The sequence below is a fragment of the Rana temporaria genome, chromosome 9 (genome assembly GCF_905171775.1).
Source record: "Rana temporaria chromosome 9, aRanTem1.1, whole genome shotgun sequence".
Classification (NCBI taxonomy): Eukaryota; Metazoa; Chordata; class Amphibia; order Anura; family Ranidae; genus Rana; species Rana temporaria.
In genome coordinates, this window is record NC_053497.1 from 32,642,677 (window position 1) to 32,668,303 (window position 25,627).

At 46.7% G+C, this 25,627-nt stretch overlaps 2 protein-coding genes across 2 annotated transcripts in view; one reads left to right on the forward strand and one right to left on the reverse strand.

Annotated features, from left to right (window-relative positions):
* Window positions 1–25,627, reverse strand: part of LOC120913272 (regulator of G-protein signaling 3-like) — a 235,001-nt gene that overhangs the window by 186,178 nt on the left and 23,196 nt on the right. The gene's annotated exons all lie outside the window — the stretch shown is intronic.
* LTB (lymphotoxin beta) lies at window positions 968–23,960 on the forward strand. The gene is made up of 4 exons (XM_040323111.1): window positions 968–1,121; window positions 15,760–15,781; window positions 17,743–17,802; window positions 23,468–23,960. Exons 1-4 carry the CDS (start codon window positions 1,035–1,037, stop codon window positions 23,869–23,871), a joined length of 573 nt encoding a protein of 190 aa, XP_040179045.1. The 5' UTR covers window positions 968–1,034; the 3' UTR covers window positions 23,872–23,960.

Consider the following 25,627-nt stretch of genomic DNA (forward strand, 5'->3'; position numbering starts at 1 on the left):
TGAATCAGGAGCACTCGTTACGCCGGGGGCAAGTAAGCAATTGCGCTGTGTAACCTATGGTTACACAGGCGCAATTGCTTCTTGAATCTACCCCATTGTGTTTTTTTTTTAAATTGTCGCACTTCTTTTGTTTATAGCGCAAAAAATAAAAACCGCAGAGATGATCAAATACCACCAAAATAAAGCTCTATTTGTGGGAACAAAATGATAAAAAAATTGTTTGGGTACAGTGTAGCACGACCGCGCAATTGTCATTCAAAGTGCGACAGTGCTGAAAGCTGAAAATTGGCTTGGGCAGGAAGGTGCGTAAGTGCCTGGTATGGAAGTGGTTAAATAAAAAAGTAAAAAATATTGTGTTTTTTTTTTTTAAATTGTCGCTCTTCTTTTGTTTATAGCGCAAAAAATAAAAACCGCAGAGATGATCAAATACCACCAAAACGAAAGCTCTATTTGTGGGGGGAAAAAAACATAAAGATTTAGTTTGGGTACAGTGTTGCATGACCACGCAATTGTCATTCAAAGTGCAACAGCGCTGAAAACGAAAAATTGGTCTGGGCAGGAAGGGGGTGAAAATGCCCTGTATGGAAGGGGTTAAATGTAACCATATTGCTACACTTAGAGGCGCCTCTCTTCTCTTTTATACTCAGTTGTGACATTGCGCTACTTGTATATCAAGACATCGCTTGTATATCAAGTCAAAATGTATTTAACAATTTAGCTTGTCTTGCAAAACGCTCTCAAACCAAGTTACTCTCAAAACAAGATTTTACTGTATTTATCATAATTTTTTATTTTTTTTTAAGAGTAACTTGGTAACAATTTTCTCGGGAACAAGAGTAACAATTTTTAAGATATGTTCCAAATCTTTTTATGGTAACTTCCCCAACCTTGAAGGGAGGTCCCCTTTTCCACATCACGTCATGCCCTACTGAACAGGTAGTAGGAAACTGTGGTGGGCGCATCCCCTTCCTCTCTCTATAAGACGCTTCATAGTATATTTTTACAGATGCCGATAAGTGAAGAAAACCCAAGCGATGGCAGGAAGCTGGTTGTTGCGACTCTTATCTGTTCTCTTTGCCGTCTTGACGGTATGCGATCTTGGCACTGGAGCCAAGCCGAAGGTGAGTAGGCATTCACGTGTTAACCTACAGGGCTCACTGGCACAGTATCGCCACTAACAATAATGGGAGATCATATTATCTGTCGGTTGCCCGTTCAGCTGGTTACACTGTGCAGCAAGGCATGTTAGCTTGCAAAACAGGATGTGGCCAAATCATATTTATTATTATATTTATTTGTACAGCGCTGATATACTGTAGTCCTTTTCTGAGGGCGCGCTCACTGGTGCCTGCCGTACTGTAGATTGTGCCAAAGCTGCCAAATGTTCCTGCCCACCAGGAACGGCCATTGGTTCGAAAAAATGTGCCTCTGCTAATTTTCGTTGCTATTTTTAGTTTTTGCCATTGACCAAACGCATCATGAAATTCTTATAGCTCTGCGTCATAGACTGGCTCATTATTCCGTACAGAAAAATCTCCCACTCCCTGTAAGAAAAGGCTGAATCCTTTCACCTCGTTGTAACGTTGAGTGATAACGATGGCGGCTTAAGCAGTAAATGGTTTTAAGTGGAGGGCGAGTGAACAGATTTCCATTCCTATTCTGCAATCTTAGCAAAGCCAAGTTTTTGCCACATTTTTCAATTATTCATTTGGAAAGAATTTTCAGCTTATCTACTTTTCCTAAAGTGTATGCAAACAGGGCCGTCTTTAAGGCAGGGCAAAAGGGGAAGCTGCCCTGGGCTCTGTCATTGTTGTGGGGCCCAAAGCAGCTGCCTCATACTTGCCAACTATCCCAGTTTAAATTCCCTTGTCACTTAAAGCGGGAGTTCACCCAATTCCTTTTTTTTTTCTATTTTCCCCTTAGATTCCTGCTCGTTGTGTCTAGGGGAATCGGCTATTTGTTTTAAAATATGATCCGTACTTACCCGTTTTCGAGACGCATCCTCTCCGTCGGCTTCCGGGTATGGGTCTTCGGGACTGGGCGTTCCTTCTTCATTGACAGTCTTCCGAGAGGCTTCCGACGGTCGCATCCATCGCGTCACTAGTAGCCGAAAAAAGCCGAACGTCGGTGCGGCTCTATACTGCGCCTGCGCACCGACGTTCGGCTTCTTTCGGAAAATCGTGACGCGATGGATGCGACCGTCGGAAGCCTCTCGGAAGACTGTCAATCAAGAAGGAACGCCCAGTCCCACAGCCCATACCCGGAAGCGATGGAGAAGATGCATCTCGTAAACGGGTAAGTACGGATCATATTTTAAAACAAATAGCCGATTCCCCTAGACAAAACGAGCAGGAATCTAAGGGGAAAATGTGTAAGCTATGGGTGAACCTCCGCTTTAAGGTTTTAGTCCTGTGCTGTAGCCCGATATCTCAGTGTGAAGTGCTGCTACTAATGCTGCCCAGCTCTGCCCTATTGTTGTGTACAGATGACTCACCTGCAGACCCTGGGGCAGATCCTCGTACAGCGGCGCATTTATGCACCGGGCGTAGCGTATCTAAGATACACTACGCCGTCGTAACTTATTTTTATTTTTTTTAATCCACAAAGAATCCGCGCTGTAAGTTACGGCGGCGTAGTGTATCTTTGGCGGCGTAATGGCGCGGAATTCAAATGGCTGTGATGGGGGCGTGTTTTATGTAAATACATAGTGACCCGACGTAAACGACGTTTTTTTTAACTGCGCATGCGCCGTCTGTGGGGGTATCCCAGTGCGCATGCTCGAAATTAACCCGGAACTAGCCAATGCTTCCGACGGTGACGTCATTCTACGCAAATCCCTATTCACGAACGACTTACGCAAACTACGTAAAAATTTCAAATTTCTACGCGGGAAGGACGGCCATACTTAACATTGAGTACGCCTCATAACAGCAGCTTTAACTATACGCCGGAAAAAGCCGAACGCAAACGACGTAAAAAAATGCACCGGCCGGACATACGTTCGTGGATCGCCGTAACTAGCTAATTAGCATACTCGACGCGGAATTCGACGGAAACGCCACCTAGCGGCCGCCGAAAAATTGCATCTTAGATCCGACGGCGTACTAAGACGTACGCCTGTCGGATCGACCCGAGATGCCATCGTTTCTTGTTTTGTGGATACAAAACAAAGATACGACGCAGGAAATGTTAAATTACGCTGGCGTATCAATAGATACGCCGGCGTAATTCTTTTGTGGATCTGCCCCCCTGTGTTTACATGTAAATAACCATCATTCAAATGTTATATACCAATAGTGGGGCACCATTACTCCCATTGATACCAATGAATTGGGGACTATTCCTCCCACTAACACCAACGATGGGACACTATTCCTCCTACTGATACCAATGATGGGACACTATTCCTCCTACTGATACCAATGATGGGACACTATTCCTCCTACTGATACCAATGATGGGACACTATTCCTCCTTCTGATACCAATGATGGGACACTATTCCTCCTTCTGATACCAAAGATGGGACACTATTTCTCTCACTGACACCAATGATGGGGCATTATTTAATCCCACTGACGCCAGGACATGTTCTTCTCCCACTGGCCACAGTTCGACCCTCCTAAGGTTTGAAAGATAGTAAACTGGCCCTTGGTTTAAAAAGTTTGGAGACCCCTGAGCTAGAGCAAAGGTCTCCAGACGTTTTAGTCTTAGCCTAAAATGCCTTAGCCTATTTGGGGTCAAGTATGCCTGGTGTACTACTTTAATGTGAATTAGGCAGTCACAAACCAACACTAATTGTTGGAAAAGGGTTGTCCATATATTGTCTAAATCCTTGGTGTCCAGGCTTGGGGCATCCTATCCCCAATGTGGAACACACTTAAGGCCACAGTCCCAGAGGTTTTCAGTCTTGCATAAATAGTAGACATAGATTTCCATTGACACCAATAATAGGGCACTATTCCTCCCACTGACACCAATGATGGAGCACCATTCCTCCCACTGACACCAATGATGGAGCACCATTCCTCCCACTGACACCAATGATGGAGCACCATTCCTCCCACTGACACCAATGATGGAGCACCATTCCTCCCACTGACACCAATGATGGAGCACTATTCCTCCCACTGACACCAAAGATGGAGCACCATTCCTCCCACTGACACCAATGATGGAGCACCATTCCTCCCACTGACACCAATGATGGAGGACCATTCCTCCCACTGACACCAATGATGGAGGACCATTCCTCCCACTGACACCAATGATGGAGGACCATTCCTCCCACTGACACCAATGATGGAGCACCATTCCTCCCACTGACACCAATAATAGGGCACTATTCCTCCCACTGACACCAATGATGGAGCACCATTCCTCCCACTGGCACCAATGATGGAGCACCATTCCTCCCACTGACACCAATAATAGGGCACTATTCCTCCCACTGACACCAATGATGGGACACTATTCCTCCCACTGGCACCAATGATGGAGGACCATTCCTTCCACTGACACCAATGATGGAGCACCATTCCTCCCACTGACACAAATGATGGAGCACCATTCCTCCCACTGACACCGATGTAGGGGCACTATTCCTCCCACTGACACCAATGATGGAGCACTATTCCTCCCACTGACACCAATGATGGAGGACCATTGCTCCCACTGACACCAATGATTGAGCACCATTCCTCCCACTGATACAAATGATGGGGCACTATTCCTCCCATTGATACCAATTATAGGGCACTATTCCTCCCACTGAGAACAATGATGGATCACGATTCTCTCGATGATACCAATGATGGAGCACCTATTGATACCAATGAATGGGGCAGTATTCCTCCTTCTGATACCAATGATGGGACACTATTCTTCCTACTGATACAAATGATGGGGCACTATTCCTCACATTGATACCAATTATAGGGCACTATTCCTCCCACTGAGAACAATGATGGATCACGATTCTCTCGATGATACCAATGATGGAGCACCTATTGATACCAATGAATGGGGCAGTATTCCTCCTTCTGATACCAATGATGGGACACTATTCTTCCTACTGATACCAATGATGGGACACTATTCCTCCTTCTGATACCAATGATGGGACACTATTCCTCCTTCTGATACCAAAGATGGGACACTATTCCTCCTTCTGACACCAACGATGAGACACTATTCCTCCCACTGACACCAATGATGAGACATTGTTTAATCCCACTGACACCAGGACATTTTCTTCTCCCATTGGCCACAGTTCAGCCCCCCTAAGGTTTGAAAGATAGTAATCTGGCCCTTGTTTTATAAAGTTTGGAGACCCCCTGAGCTAGAGCAAAGGTCCCCAAACGTTTTAGTACAAGGGACACATTGTATAATTTACATATTTTTGTGAGACAATAATTTTTTTTATAAATTAATGAATTTTTGTAATCAGCAGGATATATTTTAAAACCACAGAAAAAAACCCCACTGTATAATTAAAGCAAAGAGATTCCTAATAAACCCAAACTCAACAAAGCCCCCCTTATATCAAGGTCCCTATCAAAGTCCACTTTACATTGGAGTCCCCCTTGCATCAGAGTTCCCCCTTACATCACAATCCCCATCAAAGTCAACCTTACATTGGAGTCCCCTTCCATCAGAGTATTCAGTCCATATCAAAGAGTCCTCAAAGGGCCAGATAAAATCTTGTAACGGGCCAGAGGACCACAGTATGAGGACCCCTGAGCTAGAGATACAGCGACAAGGAAGCTTTGATTAGCTGTTGCTTGAGGACCAATTTATTGCCAACGTAATGAGTTCCTGCCATGCCATGCCCTGCAAGAAAGTAAGCATCCTAAGGTTCCGCATTGACCGATGGGCCGCAGATCGCCCACAACATGCAGCCATGGACGGGTTAACCTTTACAAGTGTACTTGCCGTGCATCAATAATGTATGAGCTTATGTACTACTCTGTGCATTAGCATCACTTACAGAATGTCACACTGATAAAAGTTTCATTGAACTGATAAGCCAAGTGGGAAGAGAAGCTGAAAAATGTGCAGAGATGGGAGTGAAGGTTATTTAGATTATTGAGACAAATAAAGATCCAGGAGAAGCAAGTAATCAATATTTATAGTGGTCTTGTGGAGGGCAGATATATCCTAGCTAGCTGAGAAAGGATGGAGGAGAGAGAAATATTTAATACACCCCATGGCGTGACGTGCCGCTAATATTTGCCGTGAAATAGGCCTGTAAAACCAACAAGGTCTCATGTCAGAGTAAATGTATTGATAGCACTGATTGAACCCATTACCACGATACAATGGGTAATGTCAACTTCAATCATTTATTCCCTTTAGTCAGTTATATACACTCACCAGACACTTTATTAGGTACACCTCGCTAGTTCCGGGTTGGACCCCCTTTTGCCTCCAAAACTTCCTTAAAGTGGATGTAAACCCAAAATGTTTTCTTTATTATTTTGATGTCACAATGTAGAGTAAAAGATTTCCTATCATCTGTGCCCAGTCTTGCTACACAGAGTTAATCCAGCTCTGAGCAATCCTCTTTTATTGTTCAGTGAGAAAAAACAGACTTACAGAGAAAAACCTTAGTCCGTTCCGCCCCCTTGCTGTGAGTGACAGGTTATTTACATATCTCATGCACTAGCCTGGAGACAGGCATTATTTTTTAATTCCCACCCCCACTCCTTTTCTGAAGTCATGTGGTTACTTTTCTGGATTTTGACTGGATGTTAGTGATAATAGCAGAATTTAGTGTAAGAAATACACAGGAAAAAATGCATGTTGACAAGGGGAGTGTAGAGGAGGGGGGGGAGTCTACTGACATCAAGACTCCACCCACCGGGCTCCAGACAGCAGATCCACCCACAGAAACTGCAGTTTTTCAGTTCTTATAACAGACAGAGGGGAGACATTTGACAGGTAAGGATACATGCAGGAGGCATCTATATCCCTATAGATCAGCACTATGGCAGTAGATTAGAAAGGATGAGAGTGGCTTTACATCCACTTTAATTCTCTGTTACATAGATTCAACAAGGTGTTGGAAACATTCCTCACAGATTTTGGTCCAAAGTGACATTATGGCCAGGGCCAGGGCCCTTTTTTTTTCGTCAGCACCCAAAGTCCCCCTGACCTCTAAGGGGCCCGGTGGTCCCCTTTTTTATATATATATATATTTCGTCAGCACCCAATGCCCCCCCCCCCGACTTTTTCCGTCAGCACCCATGCCCCCCCCCCCCCCCCAGTTCTCTGCTCCAGGGGGCCCATGCCTGAAGCTGTGTAAGGGGCCCAAAAATTCCTGATGGCGGCCCTGATGATAGCATCACACAGTTGCTGCAGATTTGTCGACTGCACTTCCATGATGCGAATCTCCCATTCCACCACACTGCAGTCATAAAGGAATGGACATGGTCAGCAACAATACTCAGGTAGGCCGTGGCGTGGGTGTGTGGATATTGATGTAAAGGGAGGACTGTGATGTAAAGGTGCAGGGGGAACTGTGATGTAAATGGGGGCTGTGATATGAAGGGAGTGTGTGTGTGATGTGAAGGCAGGGGGCTGAGGTCACTCATGTAAAAGGGGAGGGGGGACTGTGATGTAAATGGGGGCTGTGATATGAAGGGGGTGTGTGTGTGATGTGAAGGCAGGGAGCTGAGGTCACTCATGTAAAAGGGGAGGGGGGACTGTGATGTATAATGGGGGGGGGTGAGTTGTAAAGCACACTGATGTAAACAGGGGAACTGCAATGTAAAGGTGGGGGCTGTGATGTGAAAGGGGGACTGTAATGTAAATGGGGGCTGTAATATCAAGTTGGTGTGTGATGTGAAGGCAGGGGGCTGAGGACACTGATGTAAAAGGGAAGGGGGACTGTGATGGGAAACGGGGACTGTGATGTAAATGGGGGCTGTGATATGAAGTGGGTGTGTGATGTGAAGGCAGGGGGCTGAGGTCACTCATGTAAAAGGGGAGGGGGGACTGTGATGTATAATGGGGGGGTGAGTTGAGGGGGGATTGAGCACACTGATGTAAACAGGGGAACTGCAATGTAAAGGTGGGGGCTGTGATGTGAAAGGGGCCCTGTAATGTAAATGGGGACTGTAATATCAAGTTGGTGTGTGATGTGAAGGCAGGGGGCTGAGGACACTGATGTAAAAGGGGAGGGGGACTGTGATGGGAAAGGGGGACTGTGATGTAAATGGGGGCTGTGATATTAAGGGGGTGTGTGATGTGAAGACAGGGGGCTGAGGACACTGATGTAAATGGGGAGGGGGACTGTGATGGGAAAGGGGGACTGTGATGTATATGGGGACTGTGATATCAAGTGGGTGTGTGATGTGAAGGCAGGGGGCTGAGGACACTGATGTAAATGGGGAGGGGGACTGTGATGGGAAAGGGGGACTGTGATGTAAATTGGGACTGTGATATGAAGGGGGTGTGTGATGTGAAGGCAGGGGGCTGAGAACACTCATGTAAAAGGGGAGGGGGGACTGTGATGTATAATGGGGGGGGGGTGAGTTGAGGGGGGATTGAGCACACTGATATAAACAGGGGAACTGCAATGTAAAGGTGGGGGCTGTGATGTGAAAGGGGGACTGTGATGTAAATGGGGGCTGTGATATGAAGGGGGTGTGTGATGTGAAGGCAGGGGGCTGAGGACACTGATGTAAAAGGGGAGGGGGACTGTGATGGGAAAGGGGGACTGTGATGTATATGGGGACTGTGATATCAAGTGGGTGTGTGATGTGAAGGCAGGGGGCTGAGGACACTGATGTAAATGGGGAGGGGGGACTGTGATGGGAAAGAGGGACTGTAATGTAAATGGCGGCTGTGATATGAAGGGGGTGTGTGATGTGAAGGCAGGGGGCTGAGGACACTGATGTAAATAGGGAGGGGGGACTGTGATGGGAAAGGGGGACTGTAATGTAAATGGGGGCTGTAATATCAAGTTGGTGTGTGATGTGAAGGCAGGGGGCTGAGGACACTGATGTAAAAGGGGAGGGGGACTGTGATGGGAAAGGGGGACTGTGATGTAAATGGGGGCTGTGATATGAAGGGGGTGTGTGATGTGAAGGCAGGGGGCTGAGGACACTGATGTAAAAGGGGAGGGGGACTGTGATGGGAAAGGGGGACTGTGATGTAAATGGGGGCTGTGATATGAAGGGGGTGTGTGATGTGAAGGCAGGGGGCTGAGGACACTGATGTAAAAGGGGAGGGGGACTGTGATGGGAAAGGGGGACTGTGATGTAAATGGGGGCTGTGATATGAAGGGGGTGTGTGATGTGAAGGCAGGGGGCTGAGGACACTGATGTAAAAGGGGAGGGGGACTGTGATGGGAAAGGGGGACTGTGATGTAAATGGGGGCTGTGATATGAAGGGGGTGTGTGATGTGAATGCAGGGGGCTGAGAACACTGATGTAAAAGGGGAGGGGGGACTGATGTAAATGGGGGCTGTGATATGAAGGGGGTGTGTAATGTGACGACAGGGGGCTGAGGACACTGATGTAAAAGGGGAGGGGGGACTGATGTAAATGGGGGCTGTGATATGAAGGGGGTGTGTAATGTGACGACAGGGGGCTGAGGACACTGATGTAAAAGGGGAGGGGGGACTGTGATGTAATTGGGGGCTGTGATATGAAGGGGGTGTGTGAGGTGAAGACAGGGGGCTGAGAACACTGATGTAAAAGGGGAGGGGTATGCGTAGCTCATTATGTAGTACTTACTTGAGATCGCAGCCCCTGCAGCGTTCCTCATTCGCCTCCTCCGACGCCGCCATCTCTCCCGGAGTGATTTCCCGGTATCGCTGCTCTGACGCTGTGACTGGCTGGAGCAGCGATGATGTCACTCCCGCGCATGCGCAAGGGTGCCGGCAGTGACGGCATGATAGCCTTTACTAACAGCACGCTCAGTGCGCCTGCGCTGTTGTCTACAGCACATGGTGCCCGTTTTTGGGAAAATATCTCCTTAACCGTGCACGGTTTTGTTGTCGGAATGTCCGATCGTCTGTACATTACACTTGAAAGCCGCCCATACACCAATAGAATTTTGTTCACAAATTTTTGCTTTTGGAACAATTTTATAATGATTTCAATTGACATCCGTTTTTTGGATGAAGAGAAATTGGAAGGAGTAGGGTGGAAATTTTTCCCGGAACAGACAGAATGTGGTTTTTCGTTTTGGATAATTTGTACATATTTAATGAAACCAGTTGAACACATTTGAGATTCCATTCAAATAGCTGGATGAAATTTTTAGGGCTTATAATGGCAAGAAAAAATGCTTTGAGAAATGTTTTTTTTTTCTATGAACTTTTAAACTAAAATATAACCGTGTATGGGTTCTGATTCCTACACAACACTCATGCCGCTGAGTAAACGAAGCCCTAAATGGGAAAACTTTAGAATTTTCTTTAATTCCTGCAAAAGTACAAAATACAAAGAGCAGGATATAAAAAGCATCCTGCTCGCCTTGAAAAAGTACGGACACAAATTAATAGCTGTAGGCAAGATTTATTATTATTATTTTTTTTTATTTGGCATTTCGTGCTTTTACCTTTTACTCAGCTAAAGTAAGAATAACCTTTGTGAGTCTGTATCTTTGAGTGCTGCGCCGTCTTCCATTTCCGCTATGATAAGTGGATTTCTTATTGCTGTGTGTTGCCTGAGTAGTGGAGTTTACATTCACAACCCTGTAAGAACAATTCATATCCAGACAGAATAACTGCTCCGGACTCTCCTGGGTCCTACTGTAGGTCAAAGTTGCTGAACGGAAAGCCCGCTGGAGTTTGCAACGTGTGCGTTTCCAATCCAGCGACACGCCGAGGGCTGATCAACTGACCAGGTCAGGAGCCAGGGGCTATGACAGGACACCTAGGTCAGAGGCCATCTCATAAATGAAGAGCTATTAATCAGATTCCATAATCTGAAAGTCATATTTAGCTCAGCATTATTTACCACTATACTGATGGGCCTGGCCACAAAACATGGCCTAACTTGCAATGCAATGTCAATATCTAAAAATCATTGTCATCATCAGAATCTGTTTCCACACAATGCATGGATGTATGTTTGAAATGATAAGCTGGGCCATAGGCATGCATACCTCCCAACTTTCTGAGATGGGAATGAGGGACACCTATCAGCAAGAGTATGCAGGCATAGGACACACCCATTGCCACGCCCTCTTAAAGGAGAATTGTACAAAAAAAAAAAGATTGGTTAAACCCACAAGTGCTTTTTTTACCACTACTATTCCTTTATATTGGCTTTTAGAATTTACAAATGCAGCAATTTAGCAGATAAAAGGTTTAGCACTGGGAAACACTTTTTGATAGATAAAAGTGCATTTTATATACAACTCTATAGATCAGACCAAAATGAGGGACAAATGAGGAGAATGAGGGACATAGGGACATTGCTCCAAATCAGGCACAGTCCCTCGAAATCAGGGACAGTTGGGAGTTATGGGCATGTGCAGGGTGTGTGCCAGGTGTGCCTGGGCACATCCTAATCACTGTGCGGTGCCGATTCCCCCTACTGCGAAGGCTTACCCACTTGTGCTCTCCCACTGCAGTGCTGCTGGCTTCCCTCCTTTCCTCTCATGCAGAGCGCAGGGGCGCCGCCCCCCTAATCCATGGGTTCGGCCCCTAATCTCCATGCAGGGCGCCGGACATATGGATTCCAAGGTTTTTTTGTTTGTTTTTTAAGCACATGATTAGAGGTTGATGCTCTAATTGGCTTAAAAAAAGGGTGGTCTCAGGGCGCAGAGCACTGCGCCCTGAGACCCCCCAGTTGTGTGACATTAGCAAATTAATATTTGCAAATGTCGTCCTGCTTCACCTCCCGGCCAATCAGCGAGGTGGGGTTCACCGCTCCAGGGAAATCCCAAGTGCAATTGTGGATAAGTCCAGGTGGATGTGGGTGCTGGCAATGCACTAGGCAATGGAAAGTAGCAAAGGACGGATGGACGGCCGCACACCAAAGAACTCTTGGCCATGGATGTGGGTGCTGGCAATGCACTAGGCAATGTAAAGTAGCAAAGGACGGATGGACGGCCGCACACCAAAGAATTCATGGCCATGAATAAGCACTAACCAAGTGTGAAACGCGTCGGCTGTTTTTGATTTCTGCTGTGTATTTGCGGTGTTTGCTCATGTTCCTTCAATAAAGAGTTCTTTGGTGTGCGGCCGTCCATCCGTCCTTTGCTACTTTCCATCCCGGCCAATCAGGAAGCAGGTCCTGAGACACGATTGGCCAGGGAGTCTTAGCTTAGGATTTCCGGCCAATTGGGTCTCAGGACCCACTTCCTGTTCGGCCGGGAGGAGAACCAACGCCTGTTTAGCCAGGAGCGAGGAGCAGCCCCCTATGGTAAGGCCGGACTGATTGCCGCCTTTCTGTCCGATTGCTGGCTTCCTGTCTGGTCTAGACTTATTGCTCTCGCTCTACCAATCGTGGCGATACCTCACATGTGTGGTTTGAACACCGCTTTCATATGCGGGCGCTACTCACGTATGCTTTCGCTTCTGAACGCGAGCTCGGCGGGATGGGGAGTGTTCCTGGCTCCTAACTTTTTTAGCTGGCTCCTAGATTCCAAGCAAATTTGTCTAGCCTTGATATATATAATATTTTTCCATTGAACTCTTCTCTGCAGAATAAATACACAAAAGCTAAACTGCCCAAATAATTTTTTTTTTTTATATATGGCTCCTTAGTATATAAAGTACCTATTTACAGATATGGTTAGGTACCAGAATACTCCACCATCCATACCATTGCTTTTTACCATATTACTGAACAAGCCAAATATGTAAATCAATTTTGTATACACCATACCATTCTGTATAGACCTATGTGTTTGTTTTGTACATCAGCGTATGGGGGTGGGGGGGGGGGGGGGGGGGGGGGGGGGCAAAGGGACAGTGATGACAGCATGACAAAGCTGGAGGAGGTGGGTGTCAGTGAGAGGTAAATGCTAACACTCACATGCTTGGATAAATCAGGAACTGAGAATGACACCCCAAAAATAGCTCAATAAACCTTCTTAAGCCTATAGTTGATTTCCTGTTTTCCTATTTAACCCTGTTACAATGAATTAGAATGTATTATTTGAAGCTTAAAGGAAAATATTATATATGTTCAGAAAGCACAGAATATTAATTATTGTAGTCATTTTTTTATATGCCTTTTACATTTGTGCAAGCTTGTTCTTCATTTTAGTTTTTTATTGGCTTAGATATGGAGATTTGCAGAATAGCCACTAGAGGGAGCTCTATGTTGAGATAAGGTGTCAGCCACATAGGGAATGCATTGTTTTAATAATCGGCCAACATTTTTTTTAAATAAATAATGCCTTTAGCAAATTAAACAAAATGTTGTCAGAATTCATAAGGGCTGGGCGAATGCTTTTGACATACTGTACGTCCAACACATTTTTCATAAATAGAGAAGGAGCGATAAAGAATAACTATTGTGTAGCACTACAAAGCAGCAACTAAAACCTGAGTATATGATGGGTAAATATGGCTGCCCCATGTATAATATTAAAGCGGATCTCCACTCTAAAGTGGAGTCCCGCTGATCGGCACCCTCCCCCCCTCCGGTGTCACATTTGACACCTTTCAGGGGGGAGGGGGGTGCAGATACCTGTCTACAGACAGGTATCTGCACCCACTTCCGGCCCTACGATACGGGCAAAAGACGGGTTTTTTCTTCGCTTCCCGTCCGTCCCCCGTTGTATGCTGGGAACACTCGGCTCCCAGCACACAGCGGGAGCCAATCGGCGGGCGCAGCGCGACTCGCGCATGCGCCGTAGGGAACCGGGCAGTGAAGCCGGAGCGCTTCACTTCCTGGTTCCCTCACCGTGGATGGAGGGGGGAGCAGCAGGGTGACGAGCGATCGGCTCGTCATCTGCTGCGATCACCGCTGGACTCCAGGACAGGTAAGTGTCCTTATATTAAAAGTCAGCAGCTGCAGTATTTGTAGCTGCTGGCTTTTAATATATTTGTTTAGTGGCACATCCGCTTTAATTACAAATTATACATAGAAACACTGGCCCAGATTCTCAAAGGGCTTACGACGGCGCAACGCAATGTACGCCGTCGTAAGTCCTAATCTGGGCCGTCGTATCTATGTGACTGATTCTTAGAATCAGTTACGCATAGATATCCATTAGATCCGACAGGCGTAAGGCTCTTACGCTGTCGGATCTTAAATGCAATTTTTTTTCCGCCGCTAGGTGTCGCCTCCGTCGTTTTCCCCGTCGAGTATGCAAATTAGCAAAATACGCGAATTCCCGAACGTACGCGCGGTCGACGCAGTGAAGTTACGACGTTTATGTTAGATTTGCGACACGTAAAGATGCCCCTGCTATATGAGGGGCAACCAATGTTAAGTATGGCTGTCGTTCCCGCGTCGAAATTTAAAAATTTACGTTGTTTGCGTCAGTCGTCCGTGAATGCCGCTGGACGCCATTTACGTTCACGTCAAAACCAATGACGTCCTTGCGACATCATTTAGCGCAATGCACGTCAGGAAATTTTAGGGATGGCGCAAGCACAGTACGTTCGGCGCGGGAACGCGCCTAATTTAAATGCTCTACGCCCCCTACCCGGCTCATTTGAATTAGGCGGGCTTGCGCTGGGGGATTTACGCTACGCCGCCGCAACTTTACAGGCAAGTTCTTTGTGAATAAAGCACTTGCCTGTAAAACTTGCGGCGGCGTAACGTAAATTACATACGTTACGCCGCCGCAGTTTTACGCCCATCTACGAGAATCTGGGCCACTATATTTTAAAACATGAGTGAATTAATCTGCTGTAATGTAAGCCATGTACAGCAGCCTTTAGCATTATTCACTTGCTAACTTATACAATGGAACCTCGGATTACGAGCATAATCCGCTCCAGGAGAATGCTTGTAATCCAAAGCACTCTCATATAAAGGCGAGTTTCCCCATAGAAGCCAATGGAAACTAAGATAATTCGTTCCACATTGACTTCTATGGCATGCAATACCGCGTGTGGCCAGAGGTGGGGGGGCGCCGGAGAGCCTCGTAAATACTCAGGGACAGCTCGGCTGATCTCAGAAACCCTCAAAAAGGTTCAGAAACACTCAAGAAACAGAGTATTTCTGAGTGATTCTGAGTATTTCCAAACGGCTCAGAACCTTTCCGAGTGTCACCGGCACCCCCGCACCTCTGGCCAAATGCAGTACTGCACACCCCATTAGCTTGAATTCTGCCCGTTTTGCGAGACAACACTCGCAAACCAATACAGATTTTTTTTTATAAAAAGTTGCTCGTTATTCAAAACGTTCGTTATCCGCGTTACTCATAAAGCTTAATGAACACTCAGTTTGATAGGGAAACAGTGTAAATTCCTTTAGTAAATCAGCCGCATTGACTTGTGTTTGTAAACTTGACATTGAGCTATTGAGTTCCATAAACAACAAGTTGTTTACAACAGTGACACTAAAGAATATCTGGAAAATGTAAAAAGGAGTTTAAAGCTCCACCTACTGGCTCAAATGGAGAATACAAAATATTGATATATTACGTATTTGGTATGGTATGTGATATTTAGGAATCTAGAGACATATTATTTTTTAGTCCTAACCATAGCAGACAACAAACCTGCTGTTTCTTTTCGCATACGTTTTCTAAACCAGACTAACAATGTAATTGTATGTCAGTGCTTGCTTTCTCTAGAATACATTTTCTTACATCTTTTTTTTTTTTTTTGTAGGCGCCGCCCAATTTCTCAAGAGGTAATATTAATTATTATTATTATTTCATAAGAAGTCACTGGTGCCATTAATATGTGAGATGAGTGGCCTGTATTACTCTTACTTATATTGCTTTAACTCGCATATATATCGATTTTTCCCAGTGAATTTCTCTGCGGGGGGGGGGCTGTCAGGACAAGTCTGAGCATTGCAGAAGGGCAGGCTTAGGGCCAGATTCACGTAGAATCGCGGCGGCGTAACGTATCGTAGATACGTTACACAGCCGCAAGTTTTCATCGCAAGTGCCTGATTCACAAAGCACTTGCAATGAAAACTACGCCGGCGGCCTCCGGCGCAAGGCGGGCCAATTCAAATGAGCGTGTGCCATTTAAATTAGGCGCGCTCCCGCACCGGACCTACTGCGCATCCTCCTTTTCGCAATTCCCGTCGTGCTTTGCGTGCCGTGACGTCATTTTTTCGAACGGCGACGCACGTAGCGTACTTCCGTTACGCAAACGACGTTACATTTTTAATTTCAACTCGGGAACGACGGCCATACTTTAGACAGCAATACGATTGCTGACTAAAGTTAGGGCACCCAATACGACGAATAAATTTGCGACGGGAAACTAGACTAGCGGCGACGTAGCGAACGCGAAAATCCATCGTGGATCGCCGTAACTCCTAATTTGCATACCCGACGCTGGTTTACGACGCAAACTCCCCCCAGCGGCGACCGCGGTATTGCATCCTAAGATCCGACAGTGTAAAACAATTACACCTGTCGGATCTTATGGATATCTATGCGTAACTGATTCTATGAATCAGTCGCATAGATAGAAACAGAGATACGACGGCGTATCAGGAGATACGCCGTCGTATCCCCTTTGTGAATCTGGCCCTAAGTTCCCAGCACAGCTAGAGAACTGACCCTGACCACGCTGTGCTCTCCTGCTTAGCATGGTCAGTTTTTTTAAACATAGGAAAGCAGAGGTACTAGCAGGATCACCCGGGATTTCACACAAAGGAAGCAATACAAAGAGAACAGGAGACTTTCTTATACAAGTACGTGGTACGGCAGCCACATATCAGGAATATGAAACGTTGGGTTAACATATTCTTTTAGTCAAGGGGTAGAGGAATAAGCTGTAATACTTACCTTATTCCTCATGGCCCCCAGATGCTACAGGTTGTAGGTGGAGTGGACCCTCGCTGTCCTCACATACAATGGAGGACCCCCGTTCCTGCATTGATTATGATGACATCAGAGAGCCACCACAAGCTGGGGTGCAGAAGAGCAAAGGGGACCGGTCATACGGCATGGCGGAAGCCTGCCAGAGCAAGGAATAAAGGGCCAGATTCACAGAAAAAGTACGCCGGAGTATCTGCTGATACTCCGGCGTACTTTCAAATTTGCCGCGTCGTATCTTTATTTGTAATTCACAAACAAAGATACGACGGCTTTTGGCAAAGATCCGACAGGCGTACGGCTTCGTACGGGAATAGGAAAGGACGTAACGCACGTCGCCGTTCAAAAAATACGTTGGGGCACTGTAATTTCGAGCAAAGCACGTCGGGAAATTTTCATACGGAGCATGCGCAGAGCGTTCGGCGCGGGAACGCGCCTAATTTAAATGGTACACGCCCTATTTGAATTAGGCGGGCTTTCGCCGGACGGCTTTACGTTAAACCACCGTAAGTTTACACGCAAGTGCTTGGTGAATCAGGCACTTGCGCTGAAAACTTGCGGCGGTGTAACGTAAAGACGATACGTTACGCCGCCGCAGATATCTGTGAATCTGGCCCAAAGTATGTATTGCAGCAAATTTTTCTACCCCTAGATTTAAAGCGGTGTTCCAGCTGAAAAAAAATAAATTTAAACGTCAGCAGCTACAAACACTGTATGCATAAGGTCTGCCGGCCCCCCAGGAAATGCCCCCCATTGTCCAATGACCTATAGAGACCAGTTCAGGTTTACACAACTCCATCATTTTTTTTTGCAGGTCAAAGAAAGAATAACTGGCAAACGATGAACTCCAAAAAACCTGCAGCACATCTAATTGGTGAGCTGTTGTCTTTTTTTTATTTCTCATTACATTGGAACCATTAGATTGCGAGTAACGCGGTTTACAAGCGTTTCGCAATACGAGCTATTTAAAAAAAAAAATCCTGACTCGATTTGCGAGCGTTGTCTCGCAAGACAAACAGGATGCAAGCCTTTGGGGTGCGCAGTACCGCATTTGGCCAGAGGTGTGGGGCCGCCCGTGATGCTCGGAGACACTGAGGCCCAGATTCACGTAGATCGGCGTATCTTTGTGCGGGCGTAACGAATCCTATTTACGTTACGCCTCCGCAACTTTTACAGGCAAGTGCCGTATTCTCAAACGAAAGTTGCGGCGGCGTAGTGTAAATAGGCCGGCGTAAGCCCGCCTAATTGAAATGTGGTAGATGTGGGCGTGTGTTATGTTAATTTTATGTGACCCCACGTAAATGACGCTTTTTACGAACGGCGCATGCGCCGTCCGTGAAAGTATCCTAGTGCGCATGCTCCAAATTAACCCGCAAGAAGCCAATGCTTTCGACGTGAACGTAAATGACGCCCAGCCCTACGACTTACGCAAACGACGTAACATTTCTAAAATTCGACGCAGGAACGACGTCCATACTTAACATTGGTACGCCTCATATAGCAGGGGTAACTTTATTCCCGGGAAAAGCCTAACGTAAACGGCGTAACTTTACTGCGTCGGCCGGGCGTACGTTCGTGAATTTGCGTATCTAGCTGATTTACATATTTCTAGGCGTAAATCAGCGTACACGCCCCTAGCGGCCAGCGTAAATATGCAGTTAAGATCCGACAGCGTAATAAACTTACGCCGGCCTGATCTAATAGAAATCTATGTGTAACTGATTCTAAGAATCAGGCGCATAGATACGACGGCACAACTCAGAGATACGACGGCATATCTGGAGATACGCCGTCGTATCTCCTTTGTGAATCTGGGCCTGAGAGTTTCCGAGTGTTTTTCCGGTGCCCCCACACCTCTGGCCACACGTGGTACTGCATAGACAAGCAGGGGCTGTGGAACGGATTATCTGTGTTTCCATTATTTCCTATAGGAAAACTTGCTTTGATATACAAGTACTTTGGATTACAAGCATTCTTCTGGAGCGAATAATGCTGGTAATCCAAGGTTCAACTGTAAATCCTACTGTAAATTTCTTAACATAGACTTCTTCTGTAAAGCCCATTACAGTGGAACTCTGCATTGCGAGTAATGCAGTTTACGAGCGTTTCGCAATACGAGCTATTTAAAAAAAAAAAATCCTGACTCGATTTGCAAGCGTTGTCTTGCAAGAAGAACAGGATTCAAGCCTCTGGGGTGTGCAGTACCGCATTTGGCCAGAGGTGCCGGGGCGCCGTGACGCTCGGAGACACTCTGAGACACTCTGAGACACTCTGAGACACTCGGAGACACTCGGAGACACTCGGACACTCGGAGACACTATCAGCCTGGTTAAAGCTTGTAGGAGGTGTTTTCACACTGCCCTGGCTGTCCTCTGTCTGGACAGTGCTGATTGGCCCTGTGCTGATCACATGCACACTCCCAGGAAAAAAAAAACACTCTCTAGCAATACACACCAAACTGAGCATGTGCAGCCTGACTCCAAAGGCTCTGTATTATCCGGACATGTTTTGGAGTCAGTGGAAGAAGAGAAGAATCACAGAAGGCAGGATGATACAGCCTTTTTAAACAATGCAGAGAATTAACCCCTTAGGTTCCAAAGTGAGTATAACAGGCATGCTTTACTGCATATACAGACTGATTTTACTGTTGTGGGGTTGATAACACTTTAAGAGCTAATAATCAATTTGCTGTGTGAATATATTAAGCATTCACACTGGCACAATGAATAGTTGCCGTATTGTTTCTAATAAGAATATCATCTATAATCGTCAGCTCCATCTTGTGGTTATTGTGAAGTATTTCTTTTGATTGAGGTATTTTAAGAAAATACAACACTATGGCCACTAGATGGAGCTGACGATCAAAAGTGATAATCATTATATTACAAACAATAAGACGATCATTCGTTGTGTCTGTGCATATGTTTAAGGCATTCATACAGTGAATTTTTTTTAAACTGACCCCATACTCATGATGAAATCAGCATCTAAACCTCTGCCTCAAGCCCATTGCTAATTATATCATGCTGTAGACACGTCAACATGTTCTATGGAACTGCCTGTCCACTTATCCAGGAGAAAGTACAGAGGTAAGTGTATGTATAGTATAATTTTTAAGTCACAATAGGGGTTATTTACTAAACTTGGAGAGTGCAAAAGCTGGTGCATCTCTGCATAGAAACCAATCAGCTCCCAGGTTTTATTGCCAAACCCTGAACAAGCTGAAAGAAGAAGCTGGTTGGCTACTATGCACAGCTGCAGCAGATTCTGGGTGCACCAGTTTTACTAAATCTTCCCCAATGTGTCAATAAAAAAATGTAAATACCTCCTGTATGTGCTTCTCATCCCTATTGTTCAGGTGGGAGATCTAATGCCGCGTACACACGACCGTTTGACGAGAAAAATGTAATTGAATTTTTTTAATTTGTCGTGAAAAACGGTCGTGTGTGTGCTCCAGAGCTTTTTTCTCAACGAGAAAAATGCCAGATTTTTTTTTTTAGAACCTGCTCTATTTTTTCTCGTCGTTTTTCACGTTGTTCTTTTTCACGTCGTGAAAAAACGGTTGCGTGTAGGCTTTAGCGAGGGGGAAAAAAACGAGCATGCTCAGAAGCAAGTTATGAGACGAAGAAATTAGCAAAAGCAGCCCAAAGAGTGGCGCCATTCGAATAGAACTTTCCCTTTATAGTGGCGTTGCACGTGTTGTACGTCACCGCGCTTTGCTTGAGCATTTTTTTTCACAAATGTGTGTATGTAAGGCAGGCTTGAGAGGAATCACGACAAATCACCTGGAGTAAAAAGTCGTTTTTTTTTCATGACATGAATAACGGTCGGGTGTACGCAGCATTAGGAGCTCTTTAGGGGAACAAGCAACCTACACAGCACGGGCATAGGGACAGTAAATCTGACATATTTACTGGTACCCCCCTTCCGCTCTCTATCCTAAAACAATACCTGGGCAGCAGGGATCATGGAGAGTGAGGGTGATCAGTGTGGCGAGGCAGCAATTATTGGAACTGGCCCCCCTGCTGTGGCCTCCCCTGCACCCGACAGGAGGGAGAGGAGGAGAAGCCGGCTTTCAGCTGCTGCAGGTGGAGTCACAGGGGGATCAGTTCCAGTAATTGCCCCAACCCCCACCGCACCAATCTTCCTCCCTGTCCACTATCTCCTTCCCCTGGCTTGTTAGCTGCCTGGACCTCCCTGGTGAACTGATGGGGCCCAGGGCCCAGGCGCCATGCAGGAGGGGGAGAAAAGAGGAGGGTGCCCCTATGGATTTTGTGGGCAAGGAAAAACACCAGATACAGAGTAGAAAAAAAGTATAGTAAAATACTCGGCACTTTACGGCGCCTGCGCAGTCAGCTATACACGGCAGGCGCCGTATAGCGCCGTAAAGAGCCAAGTCCCCCTCGGATATTTTCGGAAGGCGATGACGCGCTTTACCCGCACGTCAATCGTCTCCTGGGAGGATCAACACTCACTTCCAGGAGACATTGCGCAAAGCTCCCCGTTGGGGAAAAGGAGCGACACGCCCACTCCCCGCAAGGAAGAAGACCTGGAAGTGAAGCTGAAGACAGGTAAGTGTACACATTTAAAAAAAAAATGACAACTTTACAAGCCTTTATTAAGGCTGGAGATAGGTTAGCTAAAGTTAATTTTGGGGGTGAACCTCTGATTTAAAGCAGAGTTCCACCCTAATGTGGAACTTCCGCTCATCGCATTCCTTCCCCCCTCCGGTGGCACAATTGGCACCTTTCAGGTGGGAGAGGGGTGCAGATACCTGTATATACAGGTATTTGCACCCACTTCCAGGGAGAGTCATCCGCAGAATATCCACAGGATCCCACCCCCACCCCCCGCTGTGTTCTGGGAAACACACAGTTCCCCGAACACAGCAGGGACCAGTGAAAATGCGCAGGGCGACTCGCGCATTGCGCAGTAGAGAACCAGGCAATGAAGCCGCAACGCTTCACTTAATGGTTCCCTCACAGAGGATGGTGGAGGGGCAGCCAAGAGATGAGCTATTGCTCATCTTCAGCTGCCGACATCGCGGGCACCCTGGACAGGTAAGTGTCCATTTATTAAAAGTCAGCAGCTGCAGTATTTGTAGCTGCTGGCTTTTAATATTTTTTGTTTGGGTGGACCTCCGCTTTAATACAACAAAAATAAGACACGTGGAAGATGGTGGAGCTTTTAAGGAGATGGGGAGAAGATGGGGGCAGTAGAGGGGGGTTGAATGCAGAAGTCAGAGCTGAAGAGGGGTAAACATAAGATGTGGATGGGGGGGGGGGTGCAGATGTAAGCAGCTGTGGAAGAAGGCTGAACTCTGCACTCTGTGTGTAGGGCACTCCTGAACTCTGCACTCTGTGTGTAGCGCGCTCCTGAACTCTGCATTCTGTGTGAAGCGCACTCCTGAACTCTGCATTCTGTGTGTCGTGCGCTCCTGAACTCTGCACTCTGTGTGTAGCGCACTCCTGAATTCTGCATTCTGTGTGTCGCGCGCTCCTGAACTCTGCACTCTGTGTGTAGCGCGCTCCTGAACTCTGCACTCTGTGTGTAGCGCACTCCTGAACTCTGCACTCTGTGTGTAGCGCACTCCTGAACTCTGCACTCTGTGTGTAGCGCACTCCTGAACTCTGCATTCTGTGTGTCGCGCACTCCTGAACTCTGCATTCTGTGTGTCGCGCGCTCCTGAACTCTGCACTCTGTGTGTAGCGCACTCCTGAACTCTGCACTCTGTGTGTAGCGCACTCCTGAACTCTGCACTCTGTGTGTAGCGCGCTCCTGAACTCTGCATTCTGTGTGTCGCGCGCTCCTGAACTCTGCACTCTGTGTCGCGCACTCCTGAACTCTGCATTCTGTGTGTCGCGCACTCCTGAACTCTGCATTCTGTGTGTAGCGCGCTCCTGAACTCTGCATTCTGTGTGTCGTGCGCTCCTGAACTCTGCACTCTGTGTGTAGCGCACTCCTGAACTCTGCATTCTGTGTGTCGCGCGCTCCTGAACTCTGCACTCTGTGTGTAGCGCGCTCCTAAACTCTGCACTCTGTGTGTAGCGCACTCCTGAACTCTGCACTCTGTGTGTAGCGCAATCCTGAACTCTGCACTCTGTAAATAATGCACTCCTAGTATTTAATGACCCTCTTAAGATCCTCCCACTGTTGGTGAAATTTGACCACACCCACTATTTGATGCGGTTTGGATGGTGTGTGCGTGTAAGGGGGGGGGGGGGTTGTGACTGAGTTCCAGTACATATTTTCAGAGAAAAAAGCCTTGGGTGGCGGTATCTCCTTATCAGTGGCCCTGCCAGTATTGCTTCATCAATATACTATTTTCAATGTATCTCCAGCCAAATCTTTTTTTTAGTTTAGGATCAACATGACAGTTAAGCAGCTGGCATTGTAGGAGTGAAAAGCAATATGTATTACCCTCGGTGCGTTTCCTTTTATATTGGTGCTGTCATTCATATACACAATGAAGATCTGAAGCCTTGTGTAATGATATGAATTTCACACCACACTTAACAAATCATTGTCTTCCTCCACAGGTCATAAGCCAGCACAGATGGAAACTATGAGATGGAGCTCCGATTCGGAAGTGGCATTCACTCGCAATGTTACACATTCTCCAATCACCACTCTGGTGACCAAACGCAAAGGTCTCTACTACGTCTATTGTCAGGTTGGCTTCACCGGCAAGAACACTGATATAAGACTGCTCAGCGAGGTCATCACTCTTCATGAATCTACCAATGTAAACCTCACCCTGCTGATTGGGTCGGAAAGTGTAACTAGACCTCCCTGGGACCTTGAAACTTGGTCAGCCAGCCTAAGCCAGGGTGGACTTGCCAACCTAAAAGTGGGACAAAAGCTGTATGTCCATGTAAGCCATCCGCACCTTGTAGACTATGCCGATGGAAAAACCTTCTTTGGGCTTGTCATGGTGTCCTGAGTCCAAGACCGGTGGACAGGCACCGAGGCCTCGTACACACGACCGAGTTTCTCGGCAAAAACCAGCAAGAAACTTGCTGGGAGATATTGTTTTGCCGAGGAAACCGGTTGTGTGTACATTTTCGTCGAGGAAACTGTCGAGAAACTCGACGAGCCAAAAAGAGAGCAAGTTCTCTATTTCCTTGACGGGAATGGAGAAAATTGGCTTGTCGAGTTCCTCGACAGCCTAACAAGGAACTCGACGAGGAAAACAATGTCTTTCGCCTGTCGAGTTCCTCGGTCGTGTGTACGAGGCTTAAAGTGGAGGTTCACCCTTTAAAAAAAATTCTGACATCACACGGAGTCGAGCCATCCTACCGACAGAATGCCGGTGTTTTTTTTTTTTCTCAGCACATACCTCGTTATCAGGATTTTCACCTCACGGCAATCCCGCGGGAGTGGGCGTTCCCAAGCACTGCCTGTGATTGACAGGCTTCCGAACGGCGCATACTGCGCGTCACAGGTTGCCGACAGAACCCGAACGTCGGTGCGCAGGCGCCGTATAGAGCCGCACCGACGTTCGGGTTTTTTCGGCAACCTGTGACGCGCAGTATGCGCCGTTCGGAAGCCTGTCAATCACAGGCAGTGCTTGGGAACGCCCACTCCCGCGGGATTGCCGTGAGGTGAAAATCCTGATAACGAGGTATGTGCTGAGGAAAAAAAAAAAAACACCGGCATTCTGTCGGTAGGATGGCTCGACTCTCAAAATTTTTTTGAGGGTGAACCTCCACTTTAAGTCTTATGTTCAGAATATATTAGCCCTAACAGGAAAATTCCAGTTTGACCAAATGCAATTGATATAAAATATTTACTAAGCAGGCAATTTTGTAATGTAATTCAATAAACACAAACTTTCCTTTCGAAATCTGCAGCCAGTTATGCTTTTTCAAATGTTACTTCCTTGCCAACAACGGGAGCATTGTGTACACTGTGTACAGAACCCCCCCAGAAATGGCAGTGACTGCTTACTGCTGTTTCTAGCAGTTTTCCTCTTATTATAACAATGCGACTGATGTGATTGTAGCAGGCAGAACCTCCAACTTCTGTGTTGTATAAAGGGTGTTCCTAGTGATGCAAATGCATGGAAACATCCACAAAAAAGAGAAAATAGGTGAATGCCGGAGAGCCCTCATGGTGTGGTAGTTAGGTATCTCATGGGTGTATAAGGCCTCGTACACACGACCGAGTTTCTCGGCAAAAACCAGCAAGAAACTTCCTGGTATTTTTTTTTTGACGAGGAAACCGGTCGTGTGTACATTTTTCGACGAGGAAACTGTCGAGGATCTCGTCGAGCCAAAAAGAGAGCATGTCTTCTTTTTCCTCGACGGAAATGGGGAAATTTGGCTCGCCGAGATCCTCGCCAGCCTGAGGCCCCGTACACACGTCCGACGTCGTTTTGCCCGTCAAGTTCCTTGTGAAGCCGCCGAGGATCTCGGCGAGCCGAAATTTCCCATTGAACAACGAGGAAATAGAGAACATGTTCTCTATTTCCTCATCGAGATCCTCGTCAGCTTCCTCGGCCGAAAGTGTACACACGGCCGAGTTTCTCGGCAGAATTCAGCTCCGACCGAGTTTCTGGCTGAATTCTGCCGAGAAACTCGGTCGTGTGTACGGGGCCTAACAAGGAACTCGACGAGCAAAACGATGTGTTTCTCGGTCGTGTGTACGAGGCTTAAGAGAAACGTAGCAAAACAAAAAAAGGAGTAGAACTTACATTG

Bases quoted from the DNA above. Each gene is read 5' to 3' on its own strand.
- LTB (XM_040323111.1), top strand. From the start codon at position 1,035: ATGGCAGGAAGCTGGTTGTTGCGACTCTTATCTGTTCTCTTTGCCGTC. The intron at 1,122-15,759 runs GTGAGTAGGCAT...TTTTTTTTGTAG, and splicing joins GCACTGGAGCCAAGCCGAAG to GCGCCGCCCAATTTCTCAAG. The intron at 17,803-23,467 runs GTGAGCTGTTGT...CTTCCTCCACAG, and splicing joins ACCTGCAGCACATCTAATTG to GTCATAAGCCAGCACAGATG.